At 34.7% G+C, this 21,008-nt stretch overlaps 1 protein-coding gene across 1 annotated transcript; it reads left to right on the forward strand.

Annotated features, from left to right (window-relative positions):
- Positions 1-1,592: 1,592 nt before the first annotated feature.
- osr1 (odd-skipped related transcription factor 1) lies at positions 1,593-8,213 on the forward strand. Its single transcript, XM_088626095.1, has 3 exons — positions 1,593-1,892; positions 6,324-7,001; positions 7,330-8,213. Exons 2-3 carry the CDS (start codon positions 6,376-6,378, stop codon positions 7,463-7,465), a joined length of 762 nt encoding a protein of 253 aa, XP_088482221.1. The 5' UTR covers positions 1,593-1,892; positions 6,324-6,375; the 3' UTR covers positions 7,466-8,213.
- The last annotated feature ends 12,795 nt before the right edge of the window (positions 8,214-21,008 follow it).

A 21,008-nucleotide genomic window follows, 5' to 3' on the forward strand; every position in this document is an offset into this window, starting at 1 on the left:
TAGTAAATAAAAAGGAAAGAATTACAATCAACAAATATCCTTTTTTTTTGTTTGTTTAAAAATAATTTTATTTGGAACATAAACTTGCCTAGTCCTTTATTTTCGATGCTCTTAAATTATTCTTAATACAAAACATGCAATTCGTCTGGGCGCATTCCGATTTTATGAAAATAATCACTTCGTAAAAATAAATATCTTTAACAATCTATTCTGAAACTTGTACAAAATAAAATTAATTAGGCTATCAAGACTTCTGCAAGTTTCTTCTTACATAGGGCTAATGAGGTTCCTTTTTTTAACTTGACCTCTCTAAACTGTGGTAAAACAATATTCACGGATGTGAGATCTATCTTCATTTTAGCGGGGGTGACAAATTGAATAATGGTTTTAAATGCTCTAAAACGTGTGCACCATTTCTTTTCTTCTTGTTCCGAAGTAAAAGTGACAGTTGTATATTTACATTAATTACTGTAAAGCGAGGTTTGATTTGTTAGTCCTACACGTATAGCAGCCTATTCTATGCTGTATTGAGTGAGTTAAGGCAAAGGAGGAATGTCTAACAGTGGGGTTCACCTAAAGTCACGGTATTCTAACTCAGAAAAACGCCACTATAATTGTTTTTGAAAATGCCCATCCTTTCTACACTATACCTTTCAAATATCCTATATTATACCGATTTCACATATCTTGTTTCATACAGAGGATGTACCGAACGTGTTGATTGTGTAAAGCTCCAGAAAAAAAAATAGACTACTGTTCTTAGAATTCAGAAAATCCTGTAGCGCTTCAACTGTACAAAAATTACATTTTTATTTGTATAAACATATACATTAGGTTGGGTTCCAGTTATTAAATACTCTGCATGTTAACATGCAGTCAGCATTGTTAACATTAGTACAGAAAACAATTCTGCTTTATAGAAAAAATGTGTTGCAGACAGTGCACCTGGTTAACTGCATCGCAGATATGGATTAAACTTTCGCGGACACTGAAACGTTTCCCATGAACTTAGATGTCTGCTTCTGTAAAGCAATAGCAAGTTCCATTTTTTAAATTGATCACATTATGATAGGCTAAACTTTTGAATTTATTGCGATTTCACAAATGACTTTTGAAATATACATTAATATGCGGAATATGTTGGACTGTTGTATAACGTTTTACAGTATCCGTGACACTTAATCCTTATAAAACCTAACGAGCAACGAGTCATATGAACTTCCTGAATGTGATATTACCTGAACTGAATCAATTATTGTTCCAAAATACATATATATATTTAAAGAACCAAATAATAATTAATTTTTAATGTAGGTTTATTTAAATGTTAACTTTTAGACTTAAGATAGTTGTGACTAACATATTCATATTAGCACACGTAATATCTAGCTAGTGTTCTAATTCCATTCCTGAGTATTTGTTCAGCTCAGGCGTTTCTTTCGTGAGCTGCAGATGTAAGCTACCACAATGTATCTACTGAGCAACTTGGCTCCTGTGTTCAGGATTTGAAAGCTGATGTTTTAAAGTTGAGATTTCAGAGAAAGACCTTTTTTGGACGGGGGTTGGCCGCTTATTGCGCATGTGCAACAAGAAGGGTTTGGTTTGCAATAAGGAGGCGGTTTGAGAGGAGACCGCAGGACAGAGTGTGAGAAGAGTTTTACTGAATCATTGCAGGCATTCAACATGCAACTCTAGAACAGCTGAACACTACTGGCGACAGCTCAGCCTCTCGCTCTGTTCAGAAGTAACATCAAAATAGCTCCATGAACTCAAACCATTCCAAAAAACTGAATGCGTCTCTTCGAAGACTTTTGCAGTGTACTGCAAAACTTCTTACAAACTTTTGAGAGAAAGTTGCATCTGTAACCTCGTTGGACCGCCACACTAGACTGGTAAATATTAACTTCTGTATCTCTTCCAATTACCGTAACAGTGTATATGTCGAATAAATGTGGAATTTAATTATTCATTTTGAATCGAAAAATTATGTATAAGCAGGAAATAGATATTTTTTCACCTTGGGAGAAAACCTTTTTGGGTTGTGGTGGGGTGTATGTATACTGTGGAGTTGCAGAGGAATCGATCTTCTTAGGGACTCGTTCAATTCGTTTTCAATATAGACTTGGAATGACAACGTGCGTATGTTGTCTTGTTCTAAAACTGTAATCGGGCGATGCTGGTGAAACTTGCCTAATGCATCATCTTTCCTCTGTACTATTGCAATGTCCGCATACTCATAGTTGAGTGAAATCTGGGAAACGCGAAAAGACCAACAGGTGGTATCTCTCTGAAACAGACGTTTAAAATAAAGCGTGGCATCGCCGTGATTGAAAAGTGAAATACTGATTTTTGAATTAGGAATAGTTCAATACAAACTTTAACCGCGTCCTTTTCAATTCAGTCGCGATGCTTTTCAGTTGTCTTAAGAGTAACTTGACTACAGAGCTCGTAATTTTCCGTACTCTGTGAATACAGAATACAGTCTGTGAATACAGACTTGTAAAAGAACTAGAAATATATATATATAGTCTTGTACAGTGTACATAATTCCACGAGATTAACTATTCTATTGTAGTATGAATTAATTTCCTGAAAATACTAGGAGCACAGTTGAAACCAAAATACCATGTATACAAAGAGAAATTACCTATGATGAATCCACTCCAATGTATTGTCATAAAAATTTCATTTGTAGATATTCAAGTAATTGATAAAACGTTTTTTTTATATATATTATTGTGTTTGTCTTTAATGCCTGCAAATGAGATGGCTGTCAGAAACAACCGGGAGCAGGTTAAAGCAATACCGCAGTTCTCAAAGCTGGCTCAAATTCACTTTCCCAATATTTATTAAAAGCTTCTGGAAATAATCAGTTCGGAAAAAAACGACTTAATTCGTAATATATTTTAAAGTATTATACACTTAAATGTATATAGTTGTGCTGTTCTAATACAATCCAGTTATATAAAATCGAAAATAAAAGTTAAAATATTTAACATTTATATACATTTATGTTTTGTAAGACATTATATTAAGCATATTTGAGTATTTTAATTTAAAAAGCGTGTGTAGCGGAAGAAGAGTCATTAGAAACATTTTTATTTTGTCGATGCACTTTAAAACAACCAAATCATCAAGCAATATGACTTATGTACTTTAACAACATTTTCATTTATCACCTTCAAGCTAAGTTCGTTTCCTTCATTTATGTGTTAGATATGTGGGTTTGAACAGATCTTTCAGCATCCAACTAATTTAATTAAAACCTGTTTTGCATGGTATTGCATTACCTGTATGCTGAATTAATAGGGTTTTTAATCACTCGCAACTTTTACACGTAGAAACCTACGCTGCATACAGAAACAGCTGGCTCTATTTCCGCTAGTCGGCTATACTGGGTTGTGGTGTAAAAAGATTAAATGTATTTATACCGTACATTTGATTTAACAGAATAACAGAATGATTTTGCTTCACAGAGATAACTAATGTCTACATATTCAATAATAATATTGCACGAATGTATTGCCTTAAGATCATACTTATACAGTATATGTTTGACGTATTAATCATCATTTATTCCATATGTTATGTAGTGTAAGTCTGAGACTCATTGTCAAAAACACTGTAAAAAATAAAATAATGGCCGAGACAGTCTTTTAAACGTTTTTTAAACTCCATTACAGGGGGTCGTTTATCTTGGCATGAGGAGGTTTTGTTTCATTCATGTGACTACACAAGTGGTCTGTTCTCAATTACTCAGTAACCAAGATTTTTGCTGTCTTATTTTATTGCGATCAAACACTGACGCCCTCCTGCATCCGACGTGAGTGCATTGATAACAATGTACGTGCAATGTGCGGGATATTTGAAACTCTTGCCAAATGTGCTCTGTATTGCCGTTTGTATAGAACGCTTTCCTGTAAAAGGAACAGCAGGTTTAGATCACTGGCCATTCTCGCGTCTCTTATTCTCGTTTTACTCGATTCCTGCAACGATTATTTTGGAATAGAAAGGGATTTGTATGCATGTGTAATGTTTTGATAAAAGATTAAATTTTAAGCAAAGTTGACGTAGGATTTCTGGATCATGCAACATCCATTTCTATTTCTGAATTATTTTCTGGGGCGAAAACTATTGCCTTTCTCCTTTCATTATTTTACATTTGATGAAATATCTTTTCTGCTCTACATAAATAAAAATATAGAAAATTATTACGATTATTAATAATAATAATAATAGAAACAAACCTTAAACCCTAGCAACGCGCAAAGTTCTTCAGATCAAGAGCGGATAAAACTGGAGGAATATAACGTGATCCATGAACTCTTTCATCACCTATACTCCTGACAAATCTGTGGGATGGGAATCAGCCCTGAGTGTTATCCTTTTTGGCATTTGGAGAACAAAACGGGGGTTCTGGTGTGACTTTTCTTACCAGCACCATTGCAAATTCTCACCAATTAGCAAACAAAATCGTAGCAAAATGTCATTTCATTTAGTTCGGGTCACCAGCGAAGGAATTCCATAAGATGTCAAAATTCGAGATTTGCCATTTCCTCTCAAATTTAACTTAATTTATAAATGAAGATAATCTGTGCGCCCCCGAATTCAACATACCAGGATTCAATCTTTTGTGTTGTAAACGACTTATTTTACATTAACAGCATACATATTTTTTTAAAAAGTAGATATTATGAATCGATTGAATTAGAGGAAGAGAAAAAGAAGCGTTTTTCGTTTACGTCTAAATCCGTGGAAATCTTAGAATAAGAATACGAGAAAGTATTTTAGTTATTTTCGCGGTCAGTAATTATTATTTTAGACGGAAGACTGTTGTTTGGCGAACACACTGTAACATGTTGTGGTGTGTTTGGTACCAACTCGTGGCATTACTACGTTCTAAATAGTATGTCAGACATCAAAAGATTAAAGATACGAGACGGTCTCGGGTAGCCGCTGATCTCCTTAATGTCTAAGTAAGTAAAAAGTCAATTACTTCTGCGTCATGATCAGAAAACTGAAATCCCTGGGGGATCTAAAGCCTGAACAATTTTAATTAGTATTATTTCTCTTTTTATTTATTACGAACATTTTGTTTTACTATACAATATATTTTTCGTTGTGTATTTTATTAAATGGTGGCCAGTGTAAATAAAGGCCTTCATTAAATCAGACACGCTGTTTAAGTACAGTAAACGAAGAATGCAGTTATTTATATTTACCAGTGTAACATAAATCTCTTCAGTATATTTGAATTCCTGCCAAACTGTTTGGATCTTGAATCATATAAAATTACAACAGCGAATGAGTTTGAAACAAATAGGAAAAAATGGCCAACCTTTTAATACTACACGGATCTTTTTAAAATAAACACAGTAACCCAAGTATTCCAAACTTTATAATGAAGGCAAATCTCTGTATTGTCCAGAACGACGTTAGAAGTGTCTAAGCACACGAGGAAGATTTAAGAAATAGTATACACTAATTAACGCCACAGTATGAAAGAGATCATATCAATGTCCTGTGCGTTTTTTTAGTATCCAGTCTTGCCACATTAGTTTTACAGAATTGCATAGCAATTATGACTATGTAAAACTTCTTTTCTTCAGATACAAGGATGTTCTCAGTTTCAGTCATGCCATTCCAAATAATGCAATGCTAAAAACATTCTTCATCAAAACATGTACAGGATGTCACTCAGAGCTTTGCAAGAAACAAAGAAACATTTTGTGCATTGTATTTCTTTTGATCAAACCTGGTGAGGCAGTCCAGAAAGGTATGTTACTTTGTGAATAGCTTCATTCTGAGTACCTGTTCAAAACTCCCTGAAGCTGAATTACTGGGAATGGGGAAACGCCTACACTGTGAATTCTGCTCCTTCTACCCAACACATCCAGCACAGGCTTACTCTGTGTAAAAAAAAACGTCTGCGTTAAATGTGAAAAGTGCTTGTGTAGCCTAAGAATAAAACTTACTGGGGCAACTTTTAAAATGAAAATTTTAATAAACCGTCATGCCTGTAATAGCGTAGTGTAAGAGTATTAACTGTGTGCCGAGTGAAGATATTAACAGTGACTCATAAATTAATTACCTGTTAATAAATGTCTAACTATGGCAAATAGCAGACTGCGGAGTATTACATGATGTTAGAAAAACATCAATATTGTGAATATATTTTGGGTGCACTGAATTCCAACCAAAAGTTTTTAGTTGGTCTGCTGAATTAGACTGCAGCTCAGGACTGTGACCTTGATTAGATGAAGAGGTTATTGAAAATGGATGGATGATGTTGTTAATTGTTACTGATTTTTTTTTTATTTCAGGGGATCATTTTTGCTTGATAAGATTTCACTTTTGCATTCGCTGGTGACCATCATGGGAAGCAAGACTCTTGCAGCTCCTGTTCCTATCCATCCCTCTTTACAACTGGCCAATTACTCTCTTCTGCAAGCTTCCAATGGTTTTCAGATTCCTTCTGACCACATTCCGAATATCTATGGCTTTAGTGCCCTTCATGCTGTCCATCTTCACCAGTGGACCCTGGGATACCCTCCCATGGCCTTGCCTCGCTCTACTTTCTCCAAACTCCCTGGCCTAGTGGATGGCAGGTTCCAGCTCCCCGCAATTCCAATCTTTCCCCACATTGTCCAACCAAAGCAAGACATCACCAATGCACCGGTCAAGAACAAGCCGAGATTTGATTTTGCTAACCTGGCCGTGGCTGCCACCCAGGAAGACCACTTGAAGGCAGAGGATCTGAGTTCAGCTCCCGCCATTGGTTCTCTTCTAGACGTCACCAAGTTGTCTCCCGAGAGAAAGCCAAGCAGAGGCAGGCTACCATCAAAAACCAAGAAAGAGTTTGTGTGTAAATTCTGTGGGAGGCACTTTACAAAGTCATACAATCTCCTAATTCATGAAAGAACCCATACAGATGAAAGACCGTACACCTGTGACATATGCCATAAAGCTTTCAGGAGGCAAGATCATCTGAGAGATCACAGGTAATTGTCCATTATATATGTATTTCTTTTTCATTCCTGTCTTAAACACAAAGTAAAATAATTTAGGCATATGCCTATATTCTTCTTTCTTTCAGGCCACGTTAAACAATCCACTGAATTGTAGAATTCACTAAATATGTGAATCACATGCTTTTTTATATATTCATCAAATTTAATTATTGTAATTTCTTCCTGTTGTGTGCAAATTGTCAAGACAGGAGATGTTTTAACCTCAACACATTTTTAAAAACATTCTTCATCAAGACATGCATAACAGACTGAACCACCAAAGTTCTCTGACTTTGTTTTCCCTTTCATTTTCTTTCAGGTATATTCATTCCAAAGAAAAGCCTTTCAAATGTCAAGAATGTGGGAAAGGGTTTTGTCAGTCCAGGACACTGGCTGTCCACAAAACACTGCACATGCAGGTCAAGGAGCTAAAACCTTCCAAGATAAAGTGCTAGAAGGGACATCTGAAGACTTGGGGAAAAGAAGTGATTAGGGTGCACTGGAAAAAATGAGAAAGTTGTGAGGACATCATAAAACTCCAGGGAAAGAGACGGGGGTGCCTTGTTATTTCAGGACATCTTATCTACGACTAACCTGCAAAAGAAAGAAAGGGTATTGCACCAATACCACAGAAGAAAAAACAACAACTGGGAAATCTGCCTTTTCGGGGAAAAAAAAATCTTGTCTTGATGAGACTTCTGTTGAACAGGGTTATAAATCTTGGACTTAATTTACTCCGAGCCTTAATGAAAGGAACACCTCTGACCTAACTACAGGATTTTGTTAAGGCTTCGTATCTTAACTTTTAAGGGCACAAGGACTTCATGAACCATATCAGGTCTGTGTAATGGACTGCAACTGTAAATGACCAAATGAATAAATCTCTGGAATGTGATCTTTCTCATCCATCAGTTTCATGGACAGTGAACTCAAAGTTACACAGAACCCTTGTCCTCCAGTTGAAACTTTGCAAGTGACTTGAAAGAAACACAATATGCCATGCAGTTTTTCATTTTTAACTCATAAAGCTAGGGCAGCATACCTGCTTTCTGTTATGTTAAAGGCTACATTCCAATGATATTGTACATAATGTTATATATATGTAAATGTTATTTGGCACTTTACTCTGGTTATTGTTTATTTACATATATCACTGGATTCCTTAAACTTATTTTTAAAATAAATAGTCATTTTCTAAAAAAATGTGTTCTGTGGTTCATAGAATAATCCAAAATAACAACTTTACAACCGAAATCTATTTCGGTAAATCTTGGTATAACTAACTCAAGGGAATAAATTGAATTATTAACTTTCTTGTGTAAATAGATATACTGTATAGGACTTTTTAGCAAATGCCTCCATTGGAAATAGAATACCCTGTTTCCTCTTAAAACCAGATTCCTTCCAATTTGTCTTAAGAGCTTAGTAATTAAACTGTCACAATTTATTTTTCACTATTACTTACATAAATTTACTTAGCGACTAAAAATGTTTATTATCTAAATGAATCCTATGTCTCTCTTAAAATACATGATGCAGTGTGAGGGTGTGTTATCTTCAGGAGTGAGATACAAGAGTTAGATCCCAGGCATAACTTTGTAAAGGACGTGGAGAAAGTACTTGTACCTTTGAGAAGAAAAATATGTTTTTAAGGAATTAAAAAATACTTAATCAGAATTTAAAAAAATAAGAAACATTAAAGCAGAAAAAAAATAAGATGTTAAATGCACTAGGGGGAAAAGGTAACATTCCTCCATTGTTGAATTTAGTAATTACCTTAAATATAAGTAATGTTTAATTTTTCTGTGTTCAGCACTGTAAATCCATTACCAAACGAACACTTTCGTAAACGAATCTCTTTGTACTAATTACAGAACCTTTTACTTTCACCAAATGTGTGAGATCAGACATGTTTATTCAAAGATAAAAAGAACAGATAGATGCAGTGGGAGACATTTACACATGACTAGACCTTTCCCCTTTGAAGTGCAGAGTGTCTGAAGAGCTCCAAAGCTGCCACACATTGACATCAGCTAAGAACAGAACGCTGAGAACAAGCAAATGACAACAGTGAAATTTGACTACAAAATTGCACCTCATTTCAAGAAATTTAATCCCTTAATGTCTTTGTGAAACTGTCCCTGGAAAAAAGCATAAAACATAGGAAGAGTAAAATCTGTTCGTATTCCAGATGGGCATTAACAGAAGTACTCTTTATTGTAGCATGAAATAATAAATCAAGATGACAGAAATCTCATGGCCACAAACATTAGTTGCATGCATATAAAAGTTAAATAGTGCACTTTTACAAAACAATTTCATAATTTTCAAAACACCTTTATAAAAGGTAAATTTTATTTTTTTTTAAAGATTGTTTTGCTGGGATGAAACACTATTTTAAAAAAGAATGCATGCATTTACAAATCCTACCTATTATTGCTGGTGGGAATAAATAGACACACATTATTTTTGCTTTGGCCCAGAATAAATATAGTAATTCCCGTGCAAACAAACATTATTTCCCCTACGTGATATGTATTCATTGTATGACACTGTTTTGGCATATTTCTTTCTGAATCAATGGAATGCCTCTGGTTGTGACGAAAAGGATAACTGAATCATGAAACAGCAGAAAATACCAGCTGGCTGTTTCGCTACGCGTTTCATTTTCAAATGTGAAAGGATAAGCTTCACGTTAATTAAGGTCTGGTGGCTAAACCTCTCACTGTCTAGAGTGTTGGAAATACATTTTAACAGACTTTAACCACAAATCCCATTGAGCTCCACAACTGATTTCTTTGTAATTTGTAATTCGTCCCAGGCAAACACTACTAGAGTGACTGTGAAAATTCAAATAAACTTGCTACAAGATCAGTGCTATCACTGAATGAAGAACCACCTGCAGCGAGCATGCTTATGCAACATCTTGAACGCCACAGAGTTTTTTTTCTCTCATAATTTTCTCATCATAATTTGTTGTTATGATGAAGATTTAAAGTGTCTTGGGATTCCTTAATGCCATATACGTTTATGTCAAGTAATCACTCTCTAGGAAAGAAAATAGGTGAATGGATTTACAATTTGACTTGCAATAAGAACCAACTATATTAATCTGATTTATTTGACCTCACTAACAGATTTCTGAGAATGGATTTCAAAATAAAAGAAGAATATCAGGTTGAGTCTGGCATCTATTAAAAACTGATTTAATTACATTGAAGAATGGTAACATTAATGGACATTTTCCAAAAAGGCTTCTTCTAAATCAAGAGTTTGCGTTAAGCATACTTTATAATGCATGACCTTGTGGTGACACTGATTAGATGTTACCTCATGGTTAAAAATGAGGCATTGCGAAAAAAACTTTCACATAAACAAAAACATTTTCATGTCATGGAACATAAAAGCAACTTTTAAAGGGTAGGTGATGTGCTTTCTTATGGTAATGTGAGTCAGAGAATGACAGTACATGAGCCGTGGACTGGTCCTGTTAAGCAAATAAAAATAATAATCTCCTTTTATACTCACATTTAAGAAAACATTCTTCAACTGCAGATTCATTTCTTCTTTCAAGGAAAGTTTCTAATACTTGAGATCCGGAGATTAATTAGCTACTTGTGACTAGTTGGGCTAGGACTGGCTAAATGACTTCCTCTCATCTGCAACTTTTCTTAAATTCCAATAAACAAAAAAAAAGTGTTATGTTCCAGAAGCATTCTGCAGTGCATTGTTATGTAAATATGAATGGTTAAACATTTAATGAGACCATTTGTGGGAATTGAGTTCAAGCTACCCAGCCGTGTTGTTGAAGCTGATATCCTGATTTCTTACAAGAAATGGTTGGATGAGGTCCTTGGATAAATACACTACCAACTACTAAATTACTAACTACCTAACATGTTAGATGGGCCAAAGTTATGCTTTACAAATATATTTACAATACATTATAATTTAGGAAGATTGTTAATAGTTAACCATTTTCTAATGAAAATATGCTTTATTTATTTTCACTGTGGTCAGAAATCTCAATACCGTGTCACACATAATGCTCAGTCACACGCTGACCAACTACTGCACATTCTGAAAAGCATAAAGAAAATGTTATTGATTCCAGCACTCATGTGAAGAGATTCTAATACCCCTTATAGAGAACATGAAAGTGTTAAATGCTGACCAGTAAAAAAGAAGAAATACAATGTTTCAGCTGTGTTTTCTTCCAGTGTGTGACACCTCTCTGATTAAAAAGCCATCTCTGCATTCACACTTGAAGAAGGCTCAACAGCCAAAATATCTTATTTCCAAAAATACCAGTGAAGCTGACTTTTACTGGTGTTTTTGCACCAAACACACACTGACACAGTTTCCCACTTGAACCTATATAGAGGACATGTTGTACAGTAGCTGCATTCAGAGTACAGATGTACATAGATTTTCAGTATCTCTATTATCATGTTTTGTCCATTTTAAACTCTGATGAGAAAATAAATTATTCTTTTACACAGATATTTCTATGAAAGATGACAATGTGTGCATGTTTACTCACAGAAGTCAATGATTTTGTCATCAGGGTGGATATGTTATAGAGATATGTTATTTAATCTTCTTAAATTGCATCATCATAATGAGCACAACTCTGCTTATGAATCTTTAGAACGGTTCTGCAGTTCAGCTGGTAGCTTGTATGGGTTGCAGAATGACAGTTTTGAACTGGAAAACCTGAGTTTATGTGTGGTAGGTCATCATGTATTTGATCAGGTGGGTAGCTGCGTCAGCATGCATAGGCTGCAAAGGAACAATAGGTTTATTCCATGCCAGAGACAGCCCTGTCTCTCTCACACCTGAAGAAGGCTCCACGGCCGAAACGTTGTGTTCTCTTTCTTCTTTTTTTCAGCATGGAATAAACCTATCATGTATTTGAGACAGCTAACGGGTATTTTGTTCTAGAGTCAATGGGGATCAATAGAATTTTTCTATTATATGTCACTGTTTTGGGACACACTGTGGGAACTACATTACAAGGGAAGTTTATGAGAGGCTGTAAAATTTAAACAGTCAAAAAGGCTGACTTATTTAGATTGTTGCTACAGGAGTTCATGCACTTGGGGAAGTCCCTAAACTGTGTTTGGAGCTATTCTGAGAGTTTAAAGATATTTATGGCAACATCACTCAAAAGAATTCCAACTCTCCATGTCTAAAAATATAGCAAGTTTAGAGCTTTCCTGGACTGTGTATATCAAGCATTTGGTGAAGGGCCTATGACAGTAGTTCAAATCTCAGGTCTGACTCTATACGTCACACTGGTGCCATCAGTTGGGTCAATTAAACTGACACCCACCCAATCACAAAGCTGCTGTAGAAGATGGAGCACAGAACATCCCATAGTGTAAAACGAGGTTATTAGATTTAATGTCACTTCTTAGGTCACTCAAGAACATTTTATTTCCCTCCAATAGGGACCTAGTCTTTAGGTATAATGAGTGTGGGACTTTTGTTTAAACTGAGCATACAGTATCAAACACTTGTATGTCCCATACATGCTACACTAGCAATTACAATCATTTTTGCTTTATAGAGAGAGTCTCGATATTTCTACAGATCTTTGCTTACTTACATTAATGGCATAACACCTCAATTAAAAAATGTAAGCATACTTTTTTTCATATTGTGATCTTTGCTCTGTGATATGGTACATTCCCGACTTCTGAAGACATCCTACTCTGTATTGAAAAAAAAAAATGTAAAAAGAGTAGAAACAGCTCCACTGTACTGACAAGAAGTCATATTGAAAAACATCTCACAATGTCTAGCGTTCTAGCATTGTATGACCTTCTTACCCTCAGCATGGGTTTGTAAGTGCTTGTATTACATGGAAGTATAACCACATTGACATGAGTAAATATTGTATGAAGTGTGCTATGAGTTTATGTCTCCTTAACAGCATCTTAGGTTTAAACGAGTTAAACACGTTATGATTTATTTTGCTGTCTAAGCAAAGAGCAACAAAAGGAAAACATAATTGTGAAAAAAAAACTTTTCATCGACCTTCCGCAGAAAGGTCTTGTCTGCATTGCTTTTTTTTTCTCAGCCTCTTTTGAGCTTTGGCTATAGCATTGCTGATAAATGAGCATGACATCAGCAACAACAGTTTATATGTGTCGCTCTCGTAGAGAGGAAACATGGATTCTGCTGCTTACTGAAAACAATGTGGGGTTTTATCAAATTGGTAAATGACGCTCACAGTTCTCACTCTTAAAATATTTGAACTCTGCATGTAGCTTCTTCCAAACACAAGCTGGGCAAAACAGATGTGGTTGTGCAGATTACGGTTTTCTCTGAAATGGCTCTCATAGGATGGAAATGAAAATATTACAGTATCTATTTTATATCTGTGTTTATATCTGTGTCTGGGTACCACAACAATGCCATTCAGCTATCCTGGACATTCTTTATATTATAGTATATTCACCACGATCCCTAGCTTCACACAGTTTACTGTTGCTGTGTTTTCCATGTGGAGCTCCCTTTGTAACTGGAATTTGTATTGAACATTGAATCTATCTGAGTTTTCCAGTTCTAAGTCAGGATATTTGCTTTATTCAACCTTTCAGCTAGAGCGTATGAAATTGGGTTGTGGATTGAATTTGTAGTCCAATGAAAACCTTTTTCTACTCAGAGCTGTAGGAAAGCATTAACACATTTCTAGAAGGTGGCACCATACTGAATCGGTCACTGGAAAAGGACATTTCACTTGGCCAGCGTCACTGCACTTTTTTACGTACTGTTTACGTACTGTTTGAGCAAGCACAAAGCTTCTATGTTACATTAAAATAGATGAAAACAGGGTCTTTTGCAAGTTCCAGATGTTTACTAAAAACTAATTTTTCAAAAGCTATGCTTTGGATATCATTTTACAAACATTGCATCCACTCAAGCCACTAAAATAACTGACTTACAAAAGAATCCGTGATATTTGGATTCAATAGAACTTTGCATAAGCAAAAGGTTTGTTTTAAATTAAGTTCTTGTTTTAAGTACGTTTTTACACCATGAAAGTAATGACACACAATAACTGAAACTTAAAAGTCAAAAGCATAGACTGCCCTTTTCGTGTCACAGCTTTTCTAGCTTGTGTTTCATGATGATTATATTTTAAGGAAAATATACCGAACATAATGTTTTGTATTATTTAAGCAAAATGTAGTTTAAAAGTCCTAGTTAGACACGATGTGCAGTTGTTTTGTTTACAAAGTTTCCTCTAGCAACAAATATCCACGCATTCTGGAAATTTCCCTCTACAGAACAGTACTTTCCTCACTGGTAACCTGATTTTAGTCTATTGTCTTAATATTTGCTTTCTTCTGAGCATATAGAAGTGTGAAATGTCAGTACTACTAATATATTTGTTTTGCAAACATCAGTATACTCTGTTTTAGTAGCAATTTATAGTGGTTGATTAAAATAATGAATAATTGCTTAACAATGTGAAACATATTTAGTCAACATGAATAGCATTTTCTGTTATTGAGTATTTAGCAAAGAGCCCAACGTGAAATGGTTGTTGAAGTACTGTACTCCATGATTTAAATCTGCACAAAATACATTTTTTAAAAACAAATGTTTTACTATCTTAATTCTTATTCTTAAAATGATTTTTACAAAAACTAGAAAACATGTTTTTGATAAAGACCTCAAGATGTTGTAAGGGAAATTAACATAAGACACATTCTACATACTGATGACTCTGCTGCTAGTCCATTGCACAAAACACTGAGAGGACATTCTGTAGCGTTATATTATACATATATTTCTTCACTGGTCATGTTGTTATCTACTTATAAATGTATGTTTTAAGGTTCACATTTTAAAATAGGCCCTGGGCTAGGCTCAGCAAAAGAGATGTTATCTGTCAGTTACTGCCAGAAATCCTCTGAGATTTCTGTTCTCCTGTTTTCTATCTATCCATGTTCCTGTTTAGCTTACAACATACGAACAGTTACAAATAAGAGGAGGCCATTTGGCCCATGCAGCTTGTTTGGGCTACATAGGTCCATCTACAACAGCCAGCTGTTTATGGAAATAAGCCAGGGTATCAGATTTAACAACATGGCTGGGTAGCTTGTTCCACACTCCCCCAACCCTCTGGGCAAAGAAATGTCTTCTGTTTTAAAGTTTTGAATGTATTTTCCGTTTGAAGATGCCTGCTGGACTAATTTTGTCAAAAACTAAAATGTATATGTGGAGGCTGGTTCAAAGATGTTCTTTACACAAAAGGATGTGGCAGTGCGGAACAAGTTGTCTAGCCATGTTGCCCATACATTGGCTTTTTTTCAAGACAGCTGGATCCTTGGGTCACTTAACTACTAGTTAACATAATGGGGTAACTTGGGCCAAATGGCCTCCTCCTGTTTGGAACATTTCTTATGTTCTTATGACTGTTAATGCAGAAAAAGAAGAAGTGGCTGTTAACCAGATTTAACTCTGATTACCATATGATAAACTTGTTTGCTGATAAAGGAAAAAAAAAAGCATTTCATCATGTTAAAAGATCTGCTTGAAAATCCAAATCTTTTTTTTTCTTTTCAGAAATTCTGTTCACTTCCTTAAGCAAGTACTTACCATTTAATTTCTATTTATTGTGTAAACACATCATCAAATCTTTTTCTCTTTCTTTCTTGGATGGGGTTAATGGGTGGTGAGCCCTTCGTCCTCGCCGCTGGCCTTCCTGTCAGTCTTGGTAACGGCTCTGTTGGAAGCCAGGAACTCATTAGTCAATCATCATTTCCCTGACCTGCGGAGGAGCCAGGAACATCCATGTGCTGTCCTCATTGCAGCTGGTACGAACCAGTGCAAGGACACAATTCCAGGGGGATCTTCTCACATTCTCCTTTCCCCTTGAATCCTACTCCTGGAATATCAAGTAGAAACAATAGCAGCGACCATGATTTAATAGAGTGCCTAAACAGAAATAGAAATATTATCAGGAAAAGGTAAAAAAAATCTCTCTTGTGAATATTGTTTTCAACTACTGTTTTTTTTATATTGTCCTCAGGAGTCTTGCAGAAGGAAAAGCATAGGACAGACAACGAAAATGTGGTGACACCTTTAGTGCATAACAAGGTAGAACTCTGGCCAACAGGATGACTGAACAGGGGCTGAATAACATTATATAGAGTCAAACTCCGGGGGCACCAGTGGTCAGTTCCTCTCTGGGGGAACAAGAAAAACTAAGCTGAAAAAAATTACTTAGAAAAGAACAGGGAAATGTAGGAAGGTGAAAGCTGGACTTGTTGAAAACGATTTCCAAACTGATACAAGGCCTCTTTGCTTCTGTTGCATTAACTCCTTGCTCTCTGCCTGCAGACACAGCTCTTTCCAGATATAAAAACAATATTTCAAAAAGATTTTAAAGCAGAAGACGTATGAAAAATGACATGCAAACTGAAAGATGTTCATTTTAAAGTCTTTCTTAAAAACAAAGAGTAAAACATGAAACATTTATCCATCTATCCACTTTAAAGTTTGAAATACTTTATCTAAAGAAACAAGTAATAGGTTAATTCCAAGCTCAAAAAAGTAGAAAGAAAACACAACGTTTCAGCTGTGGACCCTTCTTCCCTACCCATATGAACTACTTTATATATGTATACTGTATGTATTTATATTTTAAACTGAGTGTGTTATATATGCTTAAACATAAATGTCAAAAGTGCAATGAAATAAATAATCTCTTTGTAGAACTATTTATAATAAGGTCATTTAACCAATTTACTAATTTGTGCTGCTAATTTATGCTTTGCAGTGTATTTACATACAGTACTGTATATAAATCTTAGAAGCACACTTCTTAAAATTGTAAATTGTTCATGATTGGTTATGTATGCATAACCAGTGCTATTGGCATCATTTGAGAATCTTTTGATGAAAGGAAATGAGTAATTCTAAATTTCAATGTAGTTATAGAGTGCTTTATGTATAAAAAGTAAAAAAATAACCATGCCATGAATTACATAAAGTGGGATTATGAGCATAATCAAATATTACAAATGTAATCATCCTGAGAGCTCTGTGCAGTGAGCAGCATTAAGCATATAATGCTTCATCTCCCAATAATAATAAAAATCTGGAACTTGATAAATATTAGTAAACAGAGCTTATCTATGAAGTGTTAAAATAAATACAATTTTCTCATTTTTATTGCAGTTTACAAAATAAAATGGTCAGCACAAAATCGTATCTATCATTTTTATGATCATTCTACGGTCAGTTAACCAATTTATTAAAACTAAATATATAATTTTATATTTAAACTACATTTATAGTACTGTACATACTTCAGTTTGTTAAGTAAAGGAGCTTGCTCTAGAGGTCATTTGAAAATAATATGCATGCATAGGAATTGCGGTAATCCAAAGAAGCTGGGAATATGGAATACTGAACGATGTATAAAATCTAAATACACATTGTTCCTTTTATATATATTACCTGTGAGCTCATTTTCTAATAGCCAGAACATGGCTTAAAATAATTTGCATTATATTTCTACCACGACGGCTGCTACTGCAACTGTTACTAGAGACTACTGCTGTTTCTGCTATTACTATTACTGCTGCTACAACTGTTACTGCTGCTTCTGCTATTACTACAACTACTACCACTGCTCTTACTAGTGTTACTACAGCTACTGTTGCTTCTACTGCTGTTCCTACTACAAATGTTATTGCTGCTACTGCTACTACTGTCAGTGCTGCTCCTCTTGTTACTTATGCTACAGCTACTGTACTGCTTTATTAATATTTTCTATAGCTAACACTTATTGGTGAAGGGCTGAACCTTCTGGCAGATACTTTTGTAAAGAGGTACTTTTTCAAAGAATTTCTTTTGGATGGAAGAAAAGGTAATAAAAAATTGTCGCTGGACCGAGGGGGAAAGTTTTGTTTCCATCCTAGCCAATGTAGTGTATTGATAATGTAATCTGAAGATCAATACAAAAGAATAAAACTGGCCAGCAGCAATTAAGAAGGACTAAAATAAAATGAGTGTGCTCTGGTAAATGATCTGTGGGAGTAGTGGTTAAGGTTCTGGTTTTAAAACTGCAGACTTGTTGGTTCAAATCTCAGGTGGGGCATTGCTATAGTAGAAGGGCTTTACTTAGATTGGTTTAGCAAAATACCCAGCTGTATAAATAGGTACTCCCCAGGTTGACATTGTAAACGAGAATTTGTTCTCAATCGACATTTCTGGTTAACTAATGACTTACAGTACTAAACTGAAAGTAAGAAGATCTGCAGAAAAAAAAACATATTTCAGGTGTTGGTTTAACTTTTAACCCTTAAACCGCATATAGATTTTACTGTGTTTCTCTTATTGAGCTCACTCTTTTCTAGGTAATTAAATAAGTATGAAACAGTAATGGTAGTTTAGAAATGAGTTTAGATATTAAAATAATTGCAAAAGATGTTATTTATTAAATAATATTCCATACTGTAAATTCTATCAATTTACTTTAGTAACATTTTTGAGTAAATTCACTTTTCTTCAGGTTTTCGTTTTAAGTGAACACTCAAAGATTTTCAAATAGTGTTAGTAAAATATTTATTCATGCATGCAAACCAAGCATTAGATATAATTTCAAGATGAGCTACAACACTGTTCAAGTTTAATTTATGTGTGTGACAGGCCTTCAATAACATATGAACATTAAATACAGGGGAAATCAGTTACACAGTTTTATGTTGATCTGGTCAAATAGTATGATGACAACATTCAAACAATTACTCAGTCTAGAGCTACACAATTTGGTTATCTTCTTTATGTCTTTTTATTTTTTAACTTTGTGAAACCATAGTCAGATATTTAACACATTTTTCTTTGATATGTTTTATTTGAAAGCTCTCAACAATAGATTTATGCTGGTTCATGTTTTCTAGCCTCAATGTATGAATAAATCATTTTCCTATCTTGTGTACTTATTAATGAAATATGTTATCCTGGGTGCAGCATGATGAAGGGCCCACATGTCTACATTTTTCTAAGGATTCATGTACCCACTGTGTTATGCAGCAGTGTAAAACCATTGGATTTGCAATGCACTTATTCTTTAAGGTGATGGTTCTACCAGTCTCAGTCTGCTATTAGCCACGATATTCCATGACTTAACTGAGGTAGAGCTCCAAGACACCATCTCAAAATGTTGACGGAAACATCATCTATACAATATACAGGTATACTTTATACATACAGTACATACAGTATAGGCATAAACAATAGTCTCCAAGTTTATTAATGCTCTTGGAAGAGTAATCAAAAGTCGATTTAGCATAAAACTCAATTTCTGTACCTTCAGTATTCTGATACAATTAATATAAAGGCTAAGACTTTTCTGATATTTAATGTTGCAATTATATCATATGTATCTTTTTTTATAAATCTATAATATGTATTTTGCAAATCCTCCTTTAGTTTCAATAACCTCAAGGAAGCACTTCCTATGGTCCTCTACTGGGCTTTAGAACTTCTCATGAGCAATGCTCAACCACTCTCCCATGCAGAACACCTTCAGCTCATCTACAGTATAGTAGGTTGTATGGCCTGTGCTTCTGATCTGCTTTCTCAGACTCATACATTAAATGTTTTACAAGAAAAGTAATTAACCAGTTAAAACACTGGGTTCTTATCTCTTAATGATTGTATTATTTTTAACCCAATTAATAACACAGACACACATTTATATAGCAGCATGTTTGTTGAAGTAGTCTGAGTGAAGTGTCTCAAGCATAACACATTTGTGCCCCACCTGGACTTTGAACCCACGACTCCAGTTTTCTAAGCACTTTTCTGTATTACTGCCATAAGACTGAATTGGCATAAGAAGAAAAGAAACACAATGTTTCGGAGAAGGCTCCACAGCCGAAACATTGTGTTTCTTTTTCTTGTCTTTTCAGCATGAAATAAACCTTTACTTGTTTCTTTGCAGCTTATACATGCTGATGCAGCTACCTATTTGAACATATTTACATAATATTATATGTTTACATTATGCTAAATTTCTTTGCTTAATCAATTTTATGGTTTGTCAAGGGAATTGAGGATATCAGAGGCATTGCATGTACAATATTCAGATCCTTGTTTAGTTTTCACAGCAAAAGAAAGAAGAATATGGATAATATGAAAGAAAAATTGTAGTCATGATTGCATAAGTAATCACAGTTTTCTATAAATCCTAAATATAAAAATGTTCTACATATTTTTAAGTAAAAGTGCACATAAGTGCACAAAATTACACCAGACACTGACTAGATTTACCTGTCCCTCCTACATGAACAGCTGGGCAAGGAGGAAACTGGTTAAGAATGCAACTGTGAAGCCATGGGTGACTTTAAAGAGCTACTGTACAGAGTTCAATGTAAATTCACAGGAAGGGTATGCATTTTCAAAGCAATGTATACACCCTATATACAGCTAAAGAAAGACAAGTGAATTGAATTAATGAGAAAAAGGAAATGTAAAGCATATACTGTAAACTCTACTGTTAAGTCAAGGACATCCTTCATAATTAGACATCTGGAACTACAGAATATATTCTTTCTCTGCGTCAGCTCAATTATATCTGGTTTATGTCTTATCTGACAGTATCAAGATTTTTTTAAAATGTTTTAAATGTTCTAAAATCAAATCACATCTGTAATGTTTTAAAACAATTTATTTCAAAGGTTGCTCAAATACAATGCTACAAACTGTCTCTTTCAAAATCTTATACAAAACTTGTTAATGATTGGAAATTAAAACATCTCTTTTTGATTGGTTTTATTAGGTTTTCCTCAGAAGACTTACCTAACAGATACTGAACAGTATATGTCAGACCTACCTGAGGATAAAGTTCACTTTCCTGACCTTACAATCTACTGAGTACATTTAATGGAAGTCACGTTGAAGCGATTTAAATTAAAGCACAGAGGCCTCTTGTTAATTAATTGCTGGGCGTGCCAAGTGGCAGAAAAG

Source organism: Lepisosteus platostomus, chromosome 3 (assembly GCF_059453375.1).
Source record: "Lepisosteus platostomus isolate fLepPlt1 chromosome 3, fLepPlt1.hap1, whole genome shotgun sequence".
Lineage (NCBI taxonomy): Eukaryota > Metazoa > Chordata > Actinopteri > Semionotiformes > Lepisosteidae > Lepisosteus > Lepisosteus platostomus.

What these genes read in the sequence shown, in the direction of transcription:
- osr1 (XM_088626095.1), top strand. Translation starts at nt 6,376, where the DNA reads ATGGGAAGCAAGACTCTTGCAGCTCCTGTTCCTATCCATCCCTCTTTA. An exon ending in GATCATCTGAGAGATCACAG is followed by an intron (nt 7,002 to 7,329) that starts GTAATTGTCCAT and finishes ATTTTCTTTCAG; the next exon opens with GTATATTCATTCCAAAGAAA.